The sequence below is a fragment of the Rhipicephalus sanguineus genome, chromosome 11, assembly GCF_013339695.2.
Source record: "Rhipicephalus sanguineus isolate Rsan-2018 chromosome 11, BIME_Rsan_1.4, whole genome shotgun sequence".
Classification (NCBI taxonomy): Eukaryota; Metazoa; Arthropoda; class Arachnida; order Ixodida; family Ixodidae; genus Rhipicephalus; species Rhipicephalus sanguineus.
Genome location: NC_051186.1, coordinates 122,236,702 through 122,256,318, shown reverse-complemented (window position 1 = coordinate 122,256,318; position 19,617 = coordinate 122,236,702). Strand labels below are relative to the sequence as shown.

The window sequence follows — 19,617 nt, the reverse complement described above, 5'->3', positions numbered from 1 at the left end:
GGAGCGTAATTCCCCGTTGCCGTCAATGACTGCCAGCGCGAATGTGCTAGACTTGCCGTACTGAGCCGAATCGACAAAGACGGTCGATTCTCGATTCTCGGCGGCGTTCTGTAATATCGCCCGTGCTCGGGCTTTTCGCCTCCTACGTTGTATTGCGGGTGCATATTCCGAGGGAACACGCTGACCACAAAGGTTTCCCGGACCTCCCTGGATAAGGTGATTTCCCGTTCAGCAAGCATTCTGGGAGCCATGCCAGCCTCGTCTAGGATGCGTTTCCCTGCCCTAGTTGACGACAGGCTGACCACCTGGCGGTGACCTGCGCTTCGATCACTTCATCAATGTCGTGTGCATGCCGAGTTGTCTTATTTGTCAGAGCATGTGGTTACTGTGTAATTTTTTTTTTCGAGGTAGTTTCAAGCAGTGGCGTGGCTCTGTGGTTGAATACCTGCTTGCCACGCAGAAGGCCTGGGTTCGATTCTCTATCAAAGCGACGTTTTTATTGTTTATTTTATTTGCATCTTCCTCGATTTTTCGGTCACGGAGAACGCCGACTTTTCGCTCACAAGCAATGACACGGACGCCTACCCGGAATTTCAGCGAAACATGCTCTTTAACGCTTTCGCGATAAAATCCCGGTGCCAGCGAGCGTATACAGTAATGCAAGGTGCGCCGGTCGCATGCGTATTTGTATGCGCCGTTTCCAATAACTGATGCTCCTCTCGATTCGCGGCTTGTCAGATATAGACCCGCTTCTGGCGATCTGGTATTGTGTCGAGGTCACTTGTCGTTTCGCGTTGCCAAATTTCATTGTTGCCTGGGCCGTCGTTGTTGCATGTAGCAACTGAAGTGTTGCGCTTCTAAGCACACGGATGAACGTCCAATTTCCGGCATGGATGAAGGAAACAGCTAGGAGGGAGCATTGCGCATTGAGAAAGAAAGAAAGAAAGAAAGAAAGAAAGAAGAAAGAAAGAAAGAAAGAAAGAAAGAAAGAAAGAAAGAAAGAAAGAAAGAAAGAAAGAAAGAAAGAAAGAAAGAAAGAAAGAAAGAAAGAAAGAAAGGTCAGGCACGCACACGCTAAGCTTCGCTTGACCTCATTTTACACTCAAAGTTACCGCAAACTGTAAGAAGTGTATACTGTAAAAATTGTGTTACCATGTTGTCAAATCACATTGTACGATAATCTATTCCTTTCTTACCTGTACTAATGACTGCGTACTTTACATTGTTTTGTAATTTTCTGCTTGATTGTGTAATTGATGTCGTTCACTGTAGATGCAATCCTGGTTTAAATACTCAATCACGTCACATATGCCATTTCCGCCACCTGCTGCCACCATATAGCACCAGGGGCTAAGGGCTTCTCAAGCTGCCTATAGCAGCTTTTATCTTAGCCCCTGCCATTGTTTAACGATGTTTACAATGGAAACAAATAAAGAAAGAAAGAAAGAAATTTACATCTGCCCTGTTGAGTCACTGGCTGCATCGCAATGCGCAGTGTTCAGTTTCGTGGGAGTTTCACTTTTGCCGAGGTTTGCATCGAATGATAACAACGTCGTATCGCAAGTTTAATGTCACCTTGCTTTTATTTAGAGCTCCCATTGACAGTATAATGAAACGTGCAAAAAAACGCCAGGCCTGCGCTGAAACCGCAGCACAGTCACAGCGAAAGCTGGAAGAGCGGCGTTTCTAGGGCCCGTTGTAAGCTCTCTTGTTGCTACAATACAAGTACACTAGAAAGGTACCCACTACGCCATAAGTCAAAATTTTTGAGAACTTGGGAAGCACCTACTAAGCCATTATTCGTCCTTCTGCGGAGAAGCGAGGCACCAGCTACACGTCTGTAAGGTATTATGTGCACTTTGTTGACGCGACGACTGATGACGATGAAGAATTATGGCTCAGCCCTTTGTAATGGGTTGGAAGCTTTAAACGGCCCACCAGTTATGTAATTTGCATTGGGTGACGCCCGCTCGCTATTTCCCTCTCTCGTCATGCTCCATAATATACGTTGACGTGGGAGAGAGACGGGGGGGGGGGGGGGGACGAGGAATTGGATCATGCGCTTATGGGCTTCCTTGGCAACCAATACAAGTGCACTTGCGAGGAACCCACTACGCTATAAATTATTGTAATTCTACTGAGACCCCGAGGAAATGGATCATGCGCTTATGGGTTTCCTTGGCAACCAATACAAGTGCACTTGCGAGGAACCCACTACGCTATAAATCATTGTAATGTTTGAGAAGTAGGGCAGCAGGCACTGTGCCATTTTTCGTCATTTTACGGAGAGCCGTGGTACCTGCTAAACGCATGTAAGGCATTATGCGCACTTTGTTGATGCTGTGCCTGATGACGACGAAGAATTATGGCAGAGTCTACTGAAATGGGTTGGAAGCATTCAACAACCTACTCGTTGCGCAATTCGCATTGTGTGACGCATGGTTACAGAATTCGCGTTGTGCGACGCTTGGGGCCTATTTTACTCTTCTACCACGCTATATTACATATGCCGATTTGGTTCCTTCCCGACATGAAGCCTGTATAGCACCTTTTTGCAAAGCAGTTTCAAGCACCGGCATGGCTCAGAGGTTGAATACAGGGCTCCCACGCAGAGGGCCCAGGTTCGAACCTCGTTCCATCCTGGAATTTTTTTCTTATTTCGTTTTTTTTTTAACACGAAAGTGTTTTATGCCGGGGTCCACCAAGTACATCCGTCACGGATATGACGTTGATAAAATGGACGCCAACGGGTGAGAAAGAAAAAAGCCAAGGAAACGATACCCTGCTGGGAATCGAACGCACAACGCTGCGGCCGCGACGGCAAGCGCCCGACGCCCTACCGACTAAGCTAACTCCGGAGATGCTAGGTACGGCGCGAACGCGCCTTATATCTTTCACACATTCTCTTTCGCGGCGGGCGGAGCGGGGCAGTGCCGCCGTCTGTGAGATGTGAAAAGAAGTAATGCTTCACTATTGACACTTACTAGCGCTTACTTCGAGATTGCATGCGATATCGGAGGTCATGGTTAAAACGTCTCGATACCAGAGAGGTAGACTGGCCGCGCTGGCGTCGCCGAGGCACCCTTGACGCAGTTAGGTTCATTGCCTTTGGCTTCGTGTTAGTGTGCGTCGGCTCATCGGAGTAGTGCAGCTTCCACGTGCACCAACGGGATTTCTCCGCCGCCGACTGCTTCAATTGCGAGAGCACCGACTAACAAAAGTGCTGCAATATGCGTTGCAGAAAGGACGCGATTTTGACGGGCGAATGTCGTGCCTTGGTGGAGCGATAGCAGCGCCTGCGAGACAGAGGCCAGCGGGTCGCACGCGTTTGCGGCTCAGGCTACGAAACTCTACCTCCCGTGTTGCTCAAGCGCAGTGTGTGTTATGTATGCATGAGCACAGGCGTCGGCTACCCATTACTAGAAAGCGCACACCGTGCCGTTTCTCTCCTTAATTGACGACGCTTTCAATAAGTGCATACCGGGTACCAGTGTTGATTATGAGCTTGTTGATATCATCCTTACGCGAGATTCACGATTCGCTGTGTCCAAATATATGTTCACACCGTCCTCTATCACAACGGTTTAATCATTATCATGGGCGTTAGTCGTCGCGATAGAGACATGCTGTCAACATGGGTGCATCCACGTCAAACAGTGCTATAGCTGCCAAATACGAATAGACATTGTACAAGCTCTCATATATCACTACACAATAAGCACTACTTCTGTGAAGACACGTTTCACTTTCGTGTTATACCGATTCCTATGACGGAGGGATCAGCCATGTTTTTCTTATTTCGAGCGATACTGGTTACGGACACCGGCGGCGGCGGCGGCGGACAACTACGGCGCCAAAAACAGCCGGTGAAATGATCTCATAACAGCTTTCGCTGTAAAAAAATCATGCCCACTTCGACCATGCATGTTTCTTGCGGAGGCGTGTTTCATTTTGAATATTATCAACGCCTGATCACGCATCGTGTTCGCTTAATTGAATGTCCCTTTGGTTGTTTCGACAGTTCGCTTGGTCAGCATCATACTATACAGGGGCGTTGCCAAGGAGGGGGGGGGGTTGGGGGGGGGTTCAAACTCTCCCGAAAATTTTCAATTTTGCTTGTGTATATGTACACGCACACATACAAACGCACGCACGAACATACATAAAGTATGGTTGGACTTCCCCCCCCCCCGCCCCGAAAAAAAGTTTCTGGCTACGCCCCTGCTACTATACAATATACCCACTGGGATCGCGCATGTTGATGATTATGCCGAGATTTGTGCCCGATGATAAGCGCATCTGAATTCGCGAAGCCATCGAAAATTTAATTGCCGCCTTGGTTCTTTTTTCAGCTCGTTTCCAAAGCGGCAACTGTATATTGCCCACGGCTCACGCGCATGCAAGGCTTTATATTACGTGCCGAACGCATGACATCATTACGAGGCACGCCGCGGTGGGGGACTTCGGATTAATTTCGGCCACCTGGGATTCTTTAACATGTACGTAAATCTAAGTACGCCGGTGTTACTGCATTTCGCTCCCATCGAAATGCAGCTGCCGTATGCGTGAATCGAACCCATGACCACGATCTTAGCAGCGCAACACTTCAGCCTGCTAAGCAATCACGGCGTGTCGCATGCAAGGCCAATATAAACGCTCGGTGCAAACATGCAGCTTAATTCTGTTTACAGGGAGCCGCGACGGGAAATGTACCGCAGTCAGCTGAATTAAACACTTAGTACTCACGGTACGTTATTTAAACTGTTATGTAATAAGCCCACATGCTCCGCTGCTGTCACATTACAAATGGTTGACTCGGAAAGCCAGCGCGCAATCTCGAAACGTACAGCGGCTGTCTATTTGTTGCAGCTTCGGTTCACAAATCCACTTCCCTTTCAAATGAGCACGATCATCGCGTTTCTCCCCGTTAATAGTTCGTAATACTGTGTACGACAAAAATTGCTCCAAGGTGACAAGACCGCGAAAGCATCGCATGCCATAATCCACTCTTGACGCCTCTGCTCCTCGGACTGCTTGCATTGGAAACGGTAGAACATGACAGGAAGTTTTCGGCTCTTCGTCATTTTTAAACTTTTGTGACAATTCACAATGCAGCAGGACTGCATGCCTGCTTTCGAGTACGACGAAGGAACGGCACCCATAGCGTGAAAAATGCGAGATAAAAGCCCCGGGGAGCACGTTCTCCGCGCGAGCAATGGGAAAACCAAGCAAGAGCGACCCGTCCGAGCTACCGGAGGTTTCCTCTCTCTCCGCTGGGGCGGTGGACGGCGCTGCGCAAACTTGAGCGTTGGAGGCCTATAGGGTGGCTAACCTGGGCAAGTGCGCGCGCGCACCAGTTTCCACGAATTCTCGACGGACACTGGGATGAGGGAATGGCGCTCAGGCTTAAAATTATCTTATGCCGTACGGAAGCTCTTCGCAAACACCTTCCTACCCTTGTCATACACAGAACTCTTATCCATTTTTCATACATCTCGTTTTCATGAAGGCTCTAATCTGTTCATACATCTGCTTAGCATAATTTCTTCGGCGCACATCAAATAATGTCTTCGTATACTGTTACATCGCTCCATCGACGCCTCACAATGCAGTATAGGTTCGCGTGAACTGGTCAACATATCGGCGTGGCTTGCATAAACATTGCACTCTCTTTCGGAGAGTCGCGCTTTCCACGACTCTCAGAAGAGAGCGTGATTATCTCCAATAGAGAGTTAACGTGTATATTTAGGGAAAGTTATGTACGGGGCAAGTCAGGACTCAACGAAAAAAGTAACCGGTCATCTATTTTCTTTTTTCTTTTCTTAAAGTGCGCGTGACTTCCATTTTCAAAACGTCGCCCAAGTGCACTGCGGGGAAACCTTGGGAACGGGCTGCGGATGACCCAAAGTTGATCGACGTTGCGTGTATACGAAACCTTTCCCGCGTGAAAACCGAAACAGCCGCGGCAGTGACCCGGGCGCGCAACAGTCGCGGCCTTCGGTGACGTCCCAAGGCCCTCCGCACTTGGCTCCGGTCGACTGTAAACAAGCGTCGGCACTAAACACGCCGCCTCTTTACTCGCCGGCGTATATACAGCTGGAGAAAACCAGCGGGCCCGAGCTCCGGTGCGGAAGGAGCACCAAGTTTCTACTTTTCTTTCTTTAATTTCCCGAGAAAAGAACGAAGCACGCGGTTTCGAAAAGAAAATAGAAACAGAAAAGGCGGAGACACGCGCGCAGGCAGTCTCGTGCCTCCTCTAATTGCGTCCGAAGTCTTACCCCACCCCAGGAGAAGAAAGCGCAACCTCTTCCTGCATCACGGGAGCGAAGAGATGCAAAGCTCGCCCGGCGGCGGCAGTCAGCGAGTTGCTAAGGGCTCCGCATCCGCGCCGGCCCGTAGGTTCTCGCTCGCGGGCCGACGTCAATCTCTTCCCTTGGCCGAGCGCGAAGTCGACGGCGTCGTCGGCTATAAATACGGACCTTGCTCCACACTCACTGGCGCGCGCGCCCGCGCCCGACCGCGTGATCACGAGGCTCTCCCTGGAAAGACGGCGGGGAGGGCAAAGAAGAAGTGTTCGGAGCGGCGCGCGCGAGGCGGAACGCTGCCTGCGGAAGACAACGAAGACAGAGCCGAAGACAAAGCCGACCAGAGAGGCCGTAGGGCGCGCGCGCTCTTCAGAGCGGCCGCCCGCCGCCAGCACAGGACTGTTCCAGCCGGCGCCGCAAGCCAGCAGAAGGGGCCTGTGAAGGCCCGCGGCGCGTACCTCGCCCCCTCTGGGCTGTGGTCGGCTGTGCTGCCACAGCCCCTCCGGGGGTACCTGCGGGCAAGCAGCAGGTAGGCAGCGGGAGGCCACCGCCGTATAAGCGCGAGAAGACGTCGTGGGTGCGCCGTCATGGAGCTCCTGGTGCACGGACTGAGCCAGGGTAGGCACGTCTACCACCCGTTCCCCAAGGAAGGCGCCGAGCCAAAGGCGGTGCGCAAGACGCCGCACACGCTGGAAGACCTGTGCTACCGGGCCGTCATCAAGGTGACCACGCTACGTCGCCTCAAGGGCAGCGACCTGCCCATGCTGCCTCCGCTCATCAGGCGCCGGCTGACGTCGCTCAACACGCACGACTTCGTGGAGATCGAGAGCGCGCCGTTCAAAGACATGTTCGACTTCCACATGTACCACCGCGCGCTCACCTACCGCGTCCGGTGCACGCTGGACGGCGGCGAGTACATGGCCGCGCATGCCGGCACCTGCAACTCGGTGCAGCTCAGTAACGAATCCTTCTGGCAGTGGGTCGAGTTGGCGCACCCCAACCTGATGTGCGTCTACGCGCTGGCGCTGGACGCCGATACGTCCAACGTGTTCCTCATCATGGAGATGCCGGACGCGACGCTCAAGCGACTCGAGATCTTCCTCGTGTCCCAGGGACTCTGCTTTCCCGAGTACTTCCTCTGGAAGGTCGCCGAGCAGCTCTCCTCGGTCATCATGTACGTCGAGGAGAGGCAGCTGTCGTTCGGACGCTTCGACCTGAAGAACGTCTACCTGGTACGCGACCGGCTGCACCTGGACAACAAGCTCACGTGGAAGTCGTGCGTGGACGCCTCGCCGATCCGCAACCGGGTCCAGTCCATCTTCCTGGGCGACAAGGTCAACATCGGCGGCCACTACGAGCTGCAGGCCAACTCGCCGTCCAGCGCGTCGGTCATGTGCCTCGGGTTCGTGCTAACGCGTCTCGCCAGCATCGCGCTGACGGACCGGAAGTCCTCCTCGACGTCGACAGACATCTCGGGGCTGGTAGCGACGCCTAAGATGCGAGGCGAAGGGCTCTTCTTCGACGGCTTCAAGCCAGCCGTGCCCGAGGGTCCCGTCACCTACTCGTCGGACCTTTTCGACCTGCTAGTGTCGCTACATTCCACGAACCTTCCGCCGCTGAGCGCGATCCATGCCAAGGCCGTCGAAATGATGGCGCTGATCATGGCCCGGGAACGCATGGAGAGACTGTGCGATGGCGACGAGGACAGTGAACTGCGACTCAACGAGCGCAATCTACCGGTGGGTTAGCTGTAGAGCATACACGTAGCGTGTGTATACGTACGCATCTCTACACATGGCGCAGTTCGTGTTGCCAAGCGCAGTCCTCATGAGTCTTCTTTCGAGCCCGGTACTAATTCACTCCCTCTCACTGAGTCCACGAAAGTTGCAAGTGCTTCTTACGAACTTTTGTAAAAGAAACACACCTGGTGACAGGAGTTGATTATGCCTGAGACGAAACGGTATTATTCAACTTGAGCCAGGGGGTACATTCCCGCTCAGTGTGTACAGTGCTGCTTCTATACGGCTGTTCCAAGATTGCATATCGACGGTGAACCCGTGTTTGTCTACAGCACAGCACGTGCAACGAGAAGGTAACGGACGTATGGTTGTACTTTAGTACCGAGTGATGTGCTTCTTCAAATGCTGCACGTGCATTCAATTTACGCCACAGGTGCATTAGCAGGGTCATTTTCCATGCGTGCATAAACGCCAGCAGTGGCTCTAAAGTGATGGTTGCGTACTGCTCAAACGGAAATGAAAAAAAAAAAAATGAAGCCGACGCGCTGAATGTAACGAATTGATGTGTTTTATAAGAAAAAGTCATTGTGATAGCAAGACTTATTTTTGTACAATCGCTTCAAATTGTGGTGGCTGGCAGTCTCCACGGAATGGATGCCCCTGATTCATATAGTCTTAGGGAGATTGCTAGCTGCAAATTAAGAAAAAATGCCAAGCGCAGGCCGCTGTATAGTCTTGATAAGTATACTGCAACCTTGTTTTTGTTGGATAACCGTTTGTCTAATATCTGCACAGCTTCTTGTATAACTTATCCATCTAGTTATTAACGTGAAATGCAGTGATCAATCCAACCTCGACGGCGAAGATGTTCGAAGGCTATTTGTACGTACTTAATTTTATGCTGAATCCATAAAATACACGTGGTGTTCTTTATACAGTGTTTTCGTGCGTGTTTGACTGACCGTGCGCAACTTTCAGTGTGCATGAACACTTATTAAAGGGCGCGAATGAAGTTGTCCATTTAACAGCGAAGCCGTTCTAGCTCAGCGTAAAATGCGTGACCGTGCCCAAAAACTATCATCATCATGAACGCGTAAATGCCAAAATTTGGCCAAACCCACTACTCACCGCTACGGCGTGGCCTGTAATAACCCTGAGAACGAGTACAGAGAGAAAGAGAACGGAAAGAAAGATATAAAGAAAGAGAAAAATTCTTGCCGAAAAAAGTTTCTTCACGAGGCGTGATTCGAACCCACGTACCCCCGAACCAAAGGCGCGCGTCCTAACCACTCGGCTATCCAGACACGCTAGCAGAGCATAGCATAGCCTTGTATAGTATAGCGCAGCAAGGGGGTGGGAAAGGGATGTGAGCGTGAGAAGGAAAGATGTGATGGTGAGTAGGTGGCAAAGGAGGGGAGAGAGTAAAGCGTAGCACAGAAAGAATTAAAAAGAGAGAAATAGAGAGAAAGAAATGCACAAAGAAAAATAAAGAGAGACAGAGAGAGCATCTACGAAAGAGAAAGTAGAGAAAGAGAGAAAGAAAGAGGAAGCAAGCATCGCGTCGTCTAGCGAAAGCACCACCTGGCCAAGCCGCGCATGCGCAGTAGCTAAGTCACGCCCACCGACGGAGACATCGCGCGCAACCTGCGCTCGATAGTGCATAGCCTGGCTGCGCCAGATCGTCATGAGGCGTCCTAAGAAAGTGCGTACTCCTGAGAAGGAAGCCGTGCATCTCGAAGCTAGACGTGTCGGTCGAAGATAGACGTGTTAGTACGAGCGGCGACGGGCCAGTGCTTCGCCGTGGCAAGCTTTGCGCGACTTAGTGCAAACTGCGCGCATTTTTTTTTACAGCGGAGATGAATATGCCTAGGCGAAACAGTCGCTCGCAGGCAGGTTGTCCTCAGCGTAGGTATGTGCACGGCCGCTACATAAAAAAAGAAGGTACCGTATTTACTCGAATCTAGGCCGGCCCCAATTAGCCGACCCCCGAAATTCGCAAGGCCATGGATGGATGGATGGATGCGAAACTTTATTGTAAGTCCTGAGGTGCACGACTCAACGCGCAGCGGCCCGCTCCCACGTTGGGACAGTCAGGCCAAGCCCGACCGCCGCATCGTGGGCCAGAAACAAAAAAATACCTCATCATTGTACTCGAATCTAAGCCGACCCTCCACTTTCGCACATCGTTTTTTCGAAAAAAACATCGGCTTAGATTCGAATAAATACGGTTTCTTGGCATAAGCCTTGTGCGGAGGCATAGCGAGCACGCTTACGTTGTAGATAGCATTGTCATATATGCGGAGAATTCTTCACCGTTGCCATTGTTGATAGAACTTTTTTCCATTGTTGATATAAGTCTTAGACGCGCCAAAAGGGTTTCATTGTACTAGCGTGAACTAAAGCGTCGCTCGGTCATGGCGCATGTGCTTCTTTCTGCTTGGTCACGGTTCATTAACACAGCCGCGACTTGGACTATGCTTTTCCTAATCTTATGCGGCTGCGATGATACACCTGGCAAAAGTGTATCGTGCAGGGCTGTTCTGGCTGCTGTGCGCTTCACGGTATGTCCATATCTGTCAGAATTCACAGAAAAACAACACTCGGGAACGTTACCGAGTGTGTTTACGGGCTGTACGCATTTCGCGGTCTCGACTTGAGCGTAAGGAGGGAGCCGCGGTTGACAGACCTGACAGGTACGCAGCCGCCTTGTCCACAGCATGTAGTTAAAGCATTATCGCAAGCGTGTCACGGATGAATGTGTCGCCGAGATCGTCCTTGCATTAGTTAACAAATTAAGACGTACACGTGTGGCCTAGACTGTCGCAACGGTGATGATATTTCGCAAATGAGTCACATTCCCGCCGTCAAGATACCTCATGGTTTGATGAGGTTCACAGAGCTGGAGCAGCACGCCAACACGATGTTCATATCTGAGTCCCTCTTACGGCCACAGCAACTGTTGCGGCCACCGCTCGTAAACTAGGGAGCCTTCATGCGCGCCTCCGTGCCTCCGTTGTAAACATGCGGGAGGCGCCCCGACGCGCGGTGCTCGGAGGCAGCTTTTGCAGCTGCTGCGCCAGTTGTCACGTGATCATAGAGGGCGGTAGCGCGCTTCAAGCTGGGCCGGCTGGGCGGACCCTACGCGCCGTGACGTCGCTACAAGGGCCCTGAATATATCGACGGCGCCTACCGCTGTTTACAAACATGGAGTAGATCTATAGGCACGCACACATACAAACGCACGCACGAACATACATAAAGTATGGTTGAACCCCCCCCCCCCCCCCCCGAAAAAAATTTCTGGCTACGCCCCTGGTGATACATACTATTCGAACAAACGGACTCGAAATTATTCGACCAAATCACTATTCGCTTCGAACCTAAAATTTAGTATTGCCACATCCCTAATATTTTTAAACTAGTCTACTCGTGGCGTTACGCTAATTAAAAGTGACTCGCCTAAGTATTCCATTCGCTATGGCGTAGCCGTGAGGTCGATCCTGAGGGTTGGATACTAACCATGGAGACACATTTCGATGAGGGCAAACTGTGGAGAAAAAAAGAATAACCACATGTCGACATAATTTATGCGAGTCTTCTCTGAGACCCACCCCCATGTGGGTCTTTCGAGCGACGGAAGACGGCCGGCACGTTTCCTCTCCGCTTGAGCAACGATCGTCGGCTGCCCTCAAACGAGTTCACTCGCACATTTAACGTACGACGCACGGGACGATGTTATCGCCCTTGGACTTTACACGGAACATCACGGCGACGCCGACGGCAAAAATACGCCTGAAGAGTGCTCACATAATTGCTACCACATTAAAGGTGGTTTTGGCATGTAAAACCCTATAATATTAGTCGTATGTATACAGGAAGTTTTTGAAGAGAAACCACAATGCTGTTGATCTGCGAATTTCTGGCTTTTCGGGCGCCCGTCTGCCTATGCAGAGGCTCCAGCCCACCATTATCTGGCTCATTGGTGAGCGACTTCTTGTCCTGCGCTGAGCGCGATAGTACAGATTTCAATAGGGCTTTTCTGCAGCCGTGTGCGGTCCTTCCTTTCTACATCAGATGAGAGGGCACGGAGTAAGAGTGCTAAATTAGCGCTCGTACACAGAAACTCTGGGCATTGCCTCTTATGCCATTCGTGGAACTCACGGAGCAGCATGTAGAAATATATATAAATTTCAAAAACACCGGCTGAGATTTAGAAACTTCCAGTTTGTAAAGTGGACAGTGCTTTTTTCTAGCAACATACGCATTCACGTGGCACCTTTAGTCGCAACTTCCCTGCTATAGCATGCTAATTTCAGACAGTGGTGGCCATTGCAGGCTAGTGTTGGCTAATACTTTGTAGAGTCGGTTAACTGTCAGCTAGCGCTGGATGACGTTGGCTGATGTTGACAACCACTGCCTGGTGTTGGTTCAGCGTTGGCTAATGCTGGCAAGTTTTTGCCAATGTTGGCTCGCTGTAAGCTAGTGTTGGCTATAGCATGCTAATTTTGGACAGTGGTAGCCATAGCAGGCTAATGTTGGCTAATACTTGCTAGTGTTGCCTAGCACTGGATAACGTTGGGGAAGTGCCAGGTCATGATGGCTAGCACTAGCTGTTAGCTATCCATTCTTATAACAATATAAAGGCCACAGTACTCTCTTTAGACAATGACAGGGTGGATAGGTGGCTAGTCGGTTTTGAATGTTAATAGCAAACTTCCCAGCGCAAATAGAAAGACAACAGAGGAAGAAAGGTATGTTGCGGGGCGTGTACACTTCGTCCACTGTCTTTATATTTGCGCTCAAAGTTTTCTATGCTAAGAAAAGCGATGGCAAAAGCCTCACGAGACACAAAATTACTGTGACGTTTTTGGTCAATTGCACTATTCCTGGATATTAGTGACGTCATGGGCTTTAAAGCCTTTTTTCCTATTTTGACCACGACATATTGCCTCAACAAAATTTTATGAAATTAATCATGTTCCTTCTCTGGCTCCGATAGAACACATCCATTTTTACCATTAACGAATTATGCAGGCCCCAGCAGATGCTGTCAAAATCTATGACGTCACGCAAATATTGGTGAGGGAACCCCGTGGCAGCATCATCACCTGTATTTTGTTTTTGCTTGTTTTCTGGCTTACCAAGAACCATCTTGGTAGTGGTGGTGGTGGTGGTGGTTATGTTGCAGCAGGCGGGGTTAGCCTGGCCATCTAAGGTGGGTATACTTTATCTCGTTCATCCACCCGTTCTTGTGGTTGGTGGCCGAACTTTTCGCAGCTAAGGCAGGTCCTTTTGCGAAACCAAGCTACGAGCCCATTTTACACCAAGAGCAAACTCTTTGAGGAGCGCGTGTGGTTGCAGTTGTTGGTGGCTAATGTCACCAGAACCAGTGTCACCGTGCCAAGATTGTTCAGGGAGGTGGTACTATCAAGACATCCTATTTTTCTATTGCCTGGGTAGAGTATGCTGAAGGCTAGCAGTGAAGTCAAAGAGGAATAGTGGCACAAGCCATCATACGACGACTGTCAAAGCTGACGCGTACACTACTGGTGAAGCTAAAGAATTGTTAATTACCTTCTCTCGCATCGCTATTTGTTCGCACATGACACCAGCTTGGGATGGTGGATGCTGAAGTCAGATACATACTTTAACGCTTTCCGGTTTTACATGCATGTGACAATGATGTTGTCTAAGTTTATGTGTATAGCATTGGTGCCACTAAGGACATGTTTACTTCCATTATATCGCTATTTGTTGCATCCATGATGGCAAGCATAGGACGATGCACACCAAAGCAGGATACAATTTAAATGCTTTCTGGCTTTTAAGCCCCAGGCGAAAATACAGGGTACCTCCTGTTCTTGCCATAGGCCTTCAATCCGTGTTACAAAGGTGTGCTTATGCCCAGTTTGCCTAACAAGAAAATGTGGATGACGCCACTATACCATGAGCTAGTGTGACTAAGACGCTGGCGTCGGGTCCTACAACACCGCATCAAGCCTACAACTCTTCATGGGGGTGATAAGGTACCACATTCGGTCTTGTCGCTGTTAGTACGCAGTCAGCCAGTCCAAATGATGGAGAGGTAGCTGTGACGCTATTCGCCGCGAGATCGGGCTACAGGTGGCAGCGCCGTCGCCGTGCTAGTGTGGATAGGCGGTTGTCGGCGTGTATACAAACACACACAACAGCGCTTCGTTGTGAGCGATCTGACCCGATTTCCGGCAAACAAAATGCGTTGACTGCAGCTTTCTGGTAATATGATCGCTCTTCATTCCCGAATTAATGCACGAAGCACGCCGAACGTTACTATTACTTGTGAGAGAAGTGCATTCTGCCAACGAATGGGTTGCTCGCCTTTGGCAACAGTCGGCGTTTTCTCAATGGATGACGTTTTCTTATTGATTTGTACATGTATAGCTTGTGTTCCACCTACTACGAACTGCTGTAGTGCGACTGAATTTATTTACTTCTTGTTCATCTGGATACCCCCCAACAAAAAGAAAGCCCGTATGTGCACTGCGTGTTCAAATATTCATCCGCATTTCTTATTCAGTTCTCCATGAAATGTAGGACAGTTGATAGGTTTGCTGAGGAAATGTACAGTGCTCGTCAAATGAAACCCGAAAACCGGCAAGCCTTCGCAATGGTATAGTTCGTGCCGTCGAGTTATCACAATGGACAGGCGTGCATATGAGCAGTGCGGTCAAACGGGATGCACGCGCCTGTCAGTGGTAATGACAGGACGGCGCGCACTATACCATGCGAAGGCTTGCCGCTGTTCGGGTTTCATTTGACGAGCATTGTACGTGGCTGACAGCGCTTTAGTGCTACGGAGACTTTTAACACGCACACGCTCGTTTTTATTCCAGTAACAGTACACAAAGGTAACTATACAGCACGGAACTTTCTTCGATTGATGACTTGCACGACAGCAATGGAACAAAGGCCTGGTTATTTCACGGGACCAAAATACATTTTTTTCATGCAAATAATGTCTGCTACCTCCATCAGTCTACTACAGTCGAACCCACTTATAACGAACCCACTTATAATGATCTATCGGTTATAACGACCATATTTGGGTGCACTTACGATTTTCCAATGCTAAACATCGAAGGTGCGTCCATATATAGCGAACATTTTTCAAAGCCTCCTACTTTTACAACGAACACTTCAGACACGGTCACGGTAAAAATATGGCGCATACGAAGCGAAAAAAAGTTCAAACAGGCCTTCTAAAGCGTGAGAGGGGCGCGCGCTCGCGCGTAGCAGAGACGTAGAGCGCGCTTTGCTTGCAAAATGCTTGTTTTCGTCACGTTGAACGAACAGGCTACTCGCTGCACCCGTGCACGGTCCGGAGTGAAGCAGGCACGAAGAACGTACAAATGCGCGCATACGGCATACAGCAAGCAGCCCAGTAGTGACTCTGCGAGTCGAGTAGGGGACGCGCTGCACGCAACTAGCCAGGGATGATTGGCTCCACGTGGCAGTATCGCGCTTCGGTGAAACGGTGTCAGTTCACAGCAAAGGCGGGTAATTCACTCGTGAGCACGTAGCGGGCGTCGCTTCACGACGCGAAAAGGCTTAGCTTGTCACCGGGAGGGGTTGGGTGCACAGAAACGAAAACAAAACCCGGCTTGGCCGCTACGCACACATTTTTAAAGGCGAGTCCATATACAACGAACTACTGATATAGCGACCACTTTTCGCGACACTTTCGAGTTCGTTATAAGCGGGTCCGATTGTATAACAACACAACACAAATGCTCAAGGTAATGTAAAGAAAAAAAGATGTGGCTTTGCGTGAAATTACGACATAAATGTAAAGCACGCTGTTTGGATTAATTTTGACCTCTTTAACGCATACCTTAGTTGAAGTAAACAGGTGTCTTTGTATACATTTCGCCACAAGTAATAATTGCGCAAGGCAACTCAGTTTTACGATTTCTGTGTCACTCCTTTTTCTGTTCTTTTTGAAGGACAATTTAAGTACCGAAGTGTCAGACGTGACTTGACAGAAATATGTCTCTGTAGTGGGACCAGGACCGTACACAACTAAAGCTCGTCGCGTAACCTATAAACAACAGTCCCGAACTTACACACCTAACCACAACGCGCAAGTGCATGAGAGCTTTTTTGTTTTACCACCGAGCCTCTAAAAGGCTATATTCACATGAGATTTAATACTTCTCATCTTTAGGACAACGCCAAGTGCACTTTGCAATGCGCTTGAACCACAGAGCGGCACCTACGCTGATATGACTCTCGTGAACGGAGGGTACGACAACCACACACAGCACTGTCGACAAGTGGACTCAGTGATCTTATAACAGTACATACACAGCCGATCAAGGTCAAATGCTTCTTTACATCGTGTTAGGCATACGTACGAGCGGTTAAAGTTGCACTAATGCAAAGGAACAAACCGCCTTTTGAGGACCTGCAGGATGTACGCGCGCATGCAAACACAACGTGGCTAGCAGACGACGCATGGAGCAATCCACACTAGGCGCGGTTCAGCCAGAAGCCGCCAGGCGGCGACTCCGCACGATCTCGCGGCCAATACACATTTAGCAACTAAAGGACCATTGCATAACTTGACTGAAGCGAAGCTGGTTAGCCAAACACATAGGTCATCATGTTAATTAAAGCATATGCTCCTGCTCTGCAGGCACAGCCACAATGAGCCAAGCGTTAATCAATAAACGAACCAGAAACCAAACATTAATGGCTGTAGTTTTCATGAGACGCGACATCCACGTTTCCACCTGTTCAGTTGTAATCACAGGGCACAATGCCTCGATTACTAGCACATTTGCTGCTTTCTACACCTTAAAAAAATATCACCTCAGTTTTTGGTTCTGTCACCACTTCTCTTACCACCAACCCAGACACAGAAAGCTTCCCCTCATGAATCATGACACAACCAAAGCAAATAAGTAAGCAGCACTGTCTATACATAGTTCGTGCAATGCTGGGGCATGTCCAAATGACCATGGAAACAAAGCAATATCAGAAGTCACTTACTGGCCTCAGAGACCTATAGAGGTGGTATGCATTGGTGCTAAAATTTGTGTGATACTGACCCTTCTCTAAAACGCAGTGTCAGTGGAGCACAGTCCTTCACTAGCAATTTCACGGTTCCACTAGAACTTTTACATGTTTAGCTGCTTCAGAGATACTGGGATCTGCACAGATTCTTACAGGATGTAATGAAAAAACGTCAGTTACTATTCATAGAACCTGCCTCTTCATACTATCTTTTTTGTGCTGATAAACACAGTCACTAACTTCATTGCACAACGTCTATGGCAGCACACAGCAAATCTTTTTGGGAGCCCTTAGTGCTAAAGCACCAGCTGTGAGTCTAACGCATCTCAGCTGGTGAGCAAGCACAAAACATTCACAGAAAAAAAAGCAGTGCATGTGAGCACATGCGTGCGCACATGCACACTGAAGAAAGTAGACAACACAGCTTGGTGTTTTGGACTACTTACACAATTCATTTCATCAACTATACAAGTTCTGTGACATGACACATGAGTCCTTGCCTTTCAAGTGCTCTCCAACGTCTTTGACGTCTCACCACTGGCTCCACTCATCGTTGCAATCAGCTTTGCCGCTTCCTCCTGGTCTTTTTTCCGCCGCTCTTTTCCGAGAAGGATGGCCGTCTTGAAGAGGTTGCAGTAGAGTTGGATAGCCGACGGCGTGTCGTCGTTTCCCGGGATCGGGTAGGTGATGAGGCGTGGGTCGCAGTTGGTGTCGACGATGGCGACCGTGGGTATGAGCATGTTGTTGCACTCCTTGACAGCCGGGTGCTCCTCGAACACAGAGTCGAGCGTTGACAGCAGAATCACTGTGTCGGGGAGCCGTGTGACCGTGCCGAACTGAGCCGTTGAATTGGTGAACAGGCCAGCCCTCCACCATCGGGCGTGGGCGAACTCCTGGCACGCCTTGGCCGTTTCCTCCACCATGTGGGCTGTCTGCGAGTTCAAGGCGTACTCAGGAGAATGCAGACCCGACAGAGACTGAATGAACAACAATACGTCGCTGTGCACATTTACTACATGATTTCATGACCTCACTTTCACAGCAGTGTAATTCGTACCCTGTCTATCCACACATCTACAGTCGTGAGCAACAAAAAAGGGAACACTGAACACTTGTTTAATCAACGATTACTTGTAATGAATCGATGTGATTGCGACGTGCTGAATTCCAAGAGCTACCTTTCCGCCGGATTTTAAAAAGTTATTTCACTCACTAACCTTTCCACTTGAGCTTTTGACATTACGAACACCTCTGCACTTGCCAACTGTGTTTAGCAACGACGACCTTTAAAAGGTAATTTTAGTGTTTCCTCTCATATTGCTCACGACTGTACTACAGGCAATATATTCGTAATGATGCAACCAGCTTCCAGGCTGCCCTGTCATGGTATGAGTCTGCCCATCAGGGTCATCAAGATAAGAAGCATCATATTAGCACTTACTATCACAGTCACGACAGTGCTACCTTAAAACAGTGGGCCTTCATCAATTGAGACCATCGGACTATGATTCGTGGCTCTATCAGCCGAATCATAGAGTACTGTTGATATACATTGCAGAACAGGCCTCCATTTACATATTTTTAATTGTGTATGCTGCTGGGCGAACATACAAATTAAAAAATATATATACAATGACGTGCACAACAGGTCACATATAGTTAAGGAGACATGAATCCCAGCGGAAAGCGATCGTGTCATCCTCGAATGCGTTGAAGCACTTCCAGCAAAACTGATGGGCATCCGGCGCCCTGACCTTTCAAGCGTGGTCGCCTCACTACGCAAGGACAACTTCAAGCTTCTCCAGACGGACAAAGAAGGAGGGTTTGTCATGATGACCTCTCGCGTCTACAACGAGAAGGCTGGCAGAGCCCTTCATAGCAACTTTCGGTCGGCAGAAAACTTCCACCCAGCGAAGGCGAAGAAGGAGGCTCTCAAAGCGTGCGTTGATTCTGGCCTTTCCAAACTGTCAGCTTCGCTCAAAGGCTCCAAAGAGCTGTGCCTATCCGCATTCTTCACCGTGAAGACGCACAAAGAGGGTAACCCTTTTCGAGTGATTGTCTCTGAAGTTGGCACTTGGCAGCGAAGCTTAGGTCAGTACCTGCAGAAGGGTCTTTCGTTGTTAGAAGTCAAAGACCCGTTCATCGTTCGAAGGCCCTCCGAAGTGTCAAACTTTCTGCAGCAGTCTTGCCCTCAAGGAGTGCAAGCATTCTCGATGGACATCAAAGACCTGTATTACTCGTTACCTCAGGCTGCTCTCACTGATACCTTACAAGAAGAGATCGAGAAGCACGGTCCAGTACGTTTTCAAAACGCCGTCGGCACCAGTGTAACCAGGTTTTTAGAACTTCTATTCTTTTACCTCAGCAACACGGTCGTAAGACAGGAAGGGCGATACTATGTGCAAAAAGAGGGCGTGTGCATAGGATCGTGTATTGCCCCCATCCTAAGCGACTTGCTCTTGGCAAGGTACGACATACGCTTGGAGGAAAGCCTAACGACGATACGGTGGGTGAAGATT

The 19,617-nt window shown here is 49.5% G+C and overlaps 3 protein-coding genes across 5 annotated transcripts in view; 2 read left to right on the top strand and 1 right to left on the bottom strand.

Moving 5' to 3' along the window:
- LOC119373404 (E3 ubiquitin-protein ligase HECTD1) overlaps positions 1-19,617 on the top strand; it is a 338,907-nt gene that overhangs the window by 103,380 nt on the left and 215,910 nt on the right. The window lies entirely within an intron of this gene.
- LOC119373472 (putative methyltransferase-like protein 7A) overlaps positions 1-19,617 on the top strand; it is a 168,786-nt gene that overhangs the window by 133,775 nt on the left and 15,394 nt on the right. The window lies entirely within an intron of this gene.
- Positions 1-19,617, bottom strand: part of LOC119373473 (28S ribosomal protein S2, mitochondrial-like) — a 168,613-nt gene that overhangs the window by 140,531 nt on the left and 8,465 nt on the right. The window contains exon 4 of one of the 3 annotated variants that reach the window (XM_037643437.2): positions 17,580-18,030. The exons of the other annotated variants lie outside the window; for them this stretch is intronic. Coding sequence (XP_037499365.2) covers positions 17,602-18,030 — 429 coding nt within the window. The 3' untranslated portion in view covers positions 17,580-17,601. The remainder of the gene's footprint in view (positions 1-17,579; positions 18,031-19,617) is intronic. 3 annotated transcript variants of the gene reach the window in all.